This window comes from Sabethes cyaneus, chromosome 1 (assembly GCF_943734655.1).
Source record: "Sabethes cyaneus chromosome 1, idSabCyanKW18_F2, whole genome shotgun sequence".
NCBI lineage: Eukaryota > Metazoa > Arthropoda > Insecta > Diptera > Culicidae > Sabethes > Sabethes cyaneus.
In genome coordinates, this window is record NC_071353.1 from 67677516 (window position 1) to 67682509 (window position 4994).

Sequence of the window (4994 nt, forward strand, 5' to 3'; positions counted from 1 at the left end):
CCTTGTACCTACATACCTGCTATCACAAGGTACCTGCAGTGATCCCCGCTACCAACCTCAGTTTGTCGGTCCCACCTTGTATTTTGCATCTGTTCCTGTCAAACCTCCTTTCTGTCTTTCTTGGGCCATTCTTTCTTCTGGTTCTAGTTTCATTCGATTCTTCGTCGTCAGCGTCTTCTATTCTCTGTGATGACGTGAAATACCCTCGATGCCTCTCACACACATTAATGCATTGTGGAAGACGAGTTTGAAAAGAAAAAATAAGAGGAAATGGGATTTTTGGTCAATTTTGGTTGGTGTATTATGCGAGAAAAAAAGGTGGTCTGGTCGGCGTGCGAGACAGTGTTCTTCAAATCTAGATCCCAAGAATCACTAAGTCAGCTTGAGTGGATGTAGAATTGTAAAACTCCGCCCACATAAGAGACTAAATAAGAGGCAGAGTCAAACAAAAAACAAAAATGAAAAAAAAACTGACTCTTTTTAACTCCCACTCCCATCCGCCACCCGGGAGTACGCCCCCAAAGGCTGAACCACCAAGCCCAGGGGTTAGCTGAAGAAAAATTCGTCCTAATTTCCAGTTAAGCGGTGGTAACATTTTATCGTGTAGCAATACAATCATTCCCACTTGAACGTTATCCATTTTTCGTAAATATTTCTTACGGGGTTGTTACGTGTTGAGATATGTACTCACGACTCCATACTCGCCAAAAGTGATCTCTCATTGCTTGCAGGTACTACCAGCGATCCAAACGGTTCACATTAACGGTTTCCAAAGAAGGTTCAGCAGGTGCAACTAGTGGACGTCCGATCGTGTAATGTGCAGGAGTTATAACCTTCGAATCAGCCGGATCGTTTGATACACTGAACAATGGACGCGAGTTCAACACTGCCTCGATCTCCGCTAAGATGGTCGCTAGTTCCTCGAAAGTCAACTTAGAGTTTGCTACAATACGCTTTATAAGTGTTTTTGCGGATTTAACCGCCGACTCCCCGAGTCCACCGAGTTTCAGGGCGTCTGGCGGTATGAAATGCCATTCTATCTCACACGTCTGACAGAATTGTTGAGTTTTCTGAATAAACGTCTGGCTGTGAAACAGTTTGAAAAGCTCGTTCATTTCATTGTGTGTACCTTTAAAATTAGTGGCGTTATCAGAGTAAAGTTGTTGCACTAAACAACGACGAAACGTCTTAGCGATGCCAGAAATGCACTAGTGCTGAGATCGGACACTGCCTCCAAATGAACGGCCTTCGTAGCCATACAAACGTAGACAGCGACGTAGGCTTTTACGAGTTTAGAACGATAGTTACCTTGTTTTTCCCGAAATGGCCCAGCGTAATCAACTCCCGTTATTGCGAATGGAGGTGATGGAACAACTCTAGATTTTGACAGGTTTCCCATTAGCTGCGTAGTTTTCTCAGGATTGGTACGAAAGCATCGTATACAATTGCGTGTTACCTGTCTGATGGTAGAACGTGCGTCAACCGATACCTTTGTTGAATAGCATTAACGAGTCCAGTTTGCCCAATATGAAGCAGATCTTTGTGCATCGTTCTGACAAACGATGTCACAATGGATCATTGTCGGGTAAGATAATCGGATGTTTGGCTTCAAAAGGTAATACGGATCGATCTAAACGACCACCGACACGTAGCAAACGATTAATGTAGACGAGACGTAGATTGCCAAGTTTTCTGCAAAACTGACCAGATAGAACTTGTTTAATTTCGTCGCTGAGTCGGAAATGCTGAATTAGCCTAAAAATCTCATCACTTGCTTTACGTAGTGCATCGATGGTTAAAAAGCATTTTTCCTTCGCTGGAATGCATTTTTCTGTTGGTAATCTATACCTATAAAGAAGGATTTCTGTCTGTCTGTCTGTCTGTCTGTCTGTCTGTCTGTCTGTCTGTTTTGTGTTCCTTATAGAATCAAAAACTACTGAACCAATCGGCGTGAAAATTTGCATGTAGAGGTTTTTAGGGCCAGGAAAGGTTTTAGTGATGGTTAGAGACCCCTCCCCCCACTAAGAGGGGGGGCTCCCATACAAATGAAACACAAATTTCTGCATAATTCGAGAACTAATCAAGCAAATAGAACCAAATTTGGCATGTGGGTGTTTTCGGTGACAAGAATTTATTCTAGGGTAATTTGAGACCCCTCCCCTCTTTATAAGGGGAATTATAACTCCTCTCTCCTTTAAGAGGGGGGGTTTCCATACCAATTTCCTCATAACTCGAGAACTAATCAAGCAAATGGAACCAAATTTGGCATGTGAAGGTTTTCGAGGGCAAGAAAATTTTCTATGTTGAATTAGGACCCCTCCTCACTATAAGAGGGGGGGCTCCTGTACAAATGAAATACCAATTTCCTCATAACTCGAGAACTAATCAAGCAAATGGAACCAAATTTGGCATGTGTGTGTTTTTGAAGACAAAATTTTTTTCTATGATGAATTGGGACCCCTCCCCACTTTAAGAGGGGGGGCTCCTATACAAACGAAATACAAATTTCCTTATAACTCGAGAGCTAATCCAGCAAATGGAACCAAATTTGGCATGTAGGTGTTTTTGGAGGCAAGAATGTTTTCTATGATGAATAAGAACCTCTCCCCACTTTAGGAGGGGGGGCTCCTATACAAATGAAATACAAATTTCCTCATAACTCGAGAACTAATCAAGCAAATAGAACCAAATTTGGCATGTGGGTGTTTTCGGTGACAAGAATTTATTCTATGGTAAATTGAGACCCCTCCCTCTTTATAAGAGGAATTGTAACTCCTCTCTCCTTTAAGAGGGGGGGCTGCCATACAAATTTCCTCATAACTCGAGAACTAATCAAGAAAATGGAACCAACTTTGGCATGTGAAGGTTTTCGAGGGCAAGAAAATTTTCTACGGTGAATTAGGACCCCTCCCCACTCTAAGAGGGGGGGCTCCTGTACAAATGAAATACAAATTTCCTCCTAACTCGAGAACTAATCAAGTAAATAGAACAACATTTGGCATGTGGGTGTTTTTTTTGGTGACAAGAATTTATTCTATGGTGAATTGAGACCCCTCCCCTCTTTATAAGAGGAATTATAACTCCTCTCCCCTTTAAGAGGGGGGACTTCCATACAAATTTCCTCATAACTCGAGAACTAATCAAGCAAATGCAACCAAATTTGGCATGTGAAGGTTTTCGAGAGCAAGAAAATTTTCTATGGTGAATTAGGACCCCTTCCCACTTTAAGAGGAGGGGCTCCTGTACAAATGAAATACCAATTTCCTCATAACTCGAGAACTAATCAAGCGAATTGAACCAAATTTGGCATGTGAGTGTTTTTGGAGACAATTTTTTTTTCAATGATGAATTGGGACCCCTCCCCACTTTAGGAGGGGGGGTCCTGTACAAACGAGATACAAATTTCCTCATAACTCGAGAACTAATCCAGCAAATGGAACCAAATTTGGCATGTAGGTGTTTTTGGAGGCAAGAATTTTTTCTGTGATGAATTAGGACCTCTTCCCACATTAGGAGGGGGGGCTCCAATACAAATGAAATACAAATTTCCCCATAACTCGAGAACTAATCAAGCAAATGGAACCAACTTTGGCATGTGAAGGTTTTCGAGGGCATGAAAATTTTCTACGGTGAATTTGGACCCCTCCCCACTCTAAGAGGGAGGGCTCCTGTACAAATGAAATACAAATTTCCTCCTAACTCGAGAACTAATCAAGCAAATAGAACAACATTTGGCATGTGGGTGTTTTTGGAGGCAACCATTTTTCCCATGATGAATTAGGACTTCTTACCTTTTTAGGAGGGGGGGGGGCTCCCATTCAAACGAAATACAAATTTGCTCATAACTTTAGAACTAATCAAGTAAATGGAACCAAATTTGGCATGTGAGAGTTTTAGATGGCAGAATTTTTTTTCTGTGGTGTATTACGACCCCTTTCCCTTTTAAGAGGGTGGGCTTCCATACAAATGAAATACAAATTTCCTTATAATTTGAGTACTAATCAAGCAAATGGAACCAAATTTATCTCAAAATCAAAATCTCCTACATGCATTTTTGAGTCTTGAATTTATTTTATGATAGTTAGAAACCTCTCACCCCTGTGGTAGGGGGATATGGACTCTCATACAAATAAAACAGAAATTTTGGCGAAACTCAAAAACTAATCCAACTCGAGAAATTCGAGATTCTTCCATAAAACATTAATCAATAACAAGACCACAAAAACTATCTATAGTAACACTAGATCATTCAGGACGAGCCGGTCGCGAGTGTTGCCGGTGACCCGCCGTCGGAAGCGCCGCCCACTGGGGGACTTGCAAAACTCGAGAAGTGATAAAGATCATCCGAGATTCATGATTTATGTACAACACAGGTTAATTTGTGGCAATACGAAGTTTGTCGGGTCAGCTAGTTTCTTATAAATCGAAGAACGTACCGTGAATGCGGGTAATTCCGATCAGCTCCTAATTCCGATCACTCAACTAAAGTAGTCGATTTTTAGAAGATGGAATCAAAAACCATAGTTTATGGGAATCCTCATGATCAAAGCTTGCCAATCTATACCTATAAAAATGGATTTCTGTCTGTCTGTCCCTATGTTCCTTATAGAATCGAAAACTACTGAACCGATCGGCGTGAAAATTTGCATGTAGGGGTTTTTGGGGCCAGGGAAGGATTTCTGTCTGTCCCTATGTTCCTTATAGAATCGAAAACTACTTAACCGATCGGTGTGAAAATTTGTTCTCTAAGATTGGGGGGGGGGGGGCTCCCAAACAAATCTATACCTATAAAAATGGATTTCTGTCTGTCTGTCCCTATGTTTCTTATAGAATCGAAAACTACTGAACCGATCGGCGTGAAAATTTGCATGTAGGGGTTTTTGGGGCCAGGAAAGGTTCTCTCGATGGCAAAAGACCTCTCCCCCCACTAAGATGAGGGGGGGGGGGCTCCCAAACAAATCTATACCTATAAAAATGGATTTCTGTTTGTCCCT

At 41.6% G+C, this 4994-nt stretch overlaps 1 protein-coding gene across 1 annotated transcript; it reads right to left on the reverse strand.

Moving 5' to 3' along the window:
* Positions 1-734: 734 nt before the first annotated feature.
* Positions 735-1115, reverse strand: LOC128745781 (uncharacterized). Its single transcript, XM_053842858.1, has one exon. It carries the CDS (start codon positions 1113-1115, stop codon positions 735-737), a length of 381 nt encoding a protein of 126 aa, XP_053698833.1.
* Positions 1116-4994: the final 3879 nt, after the last annotated feature.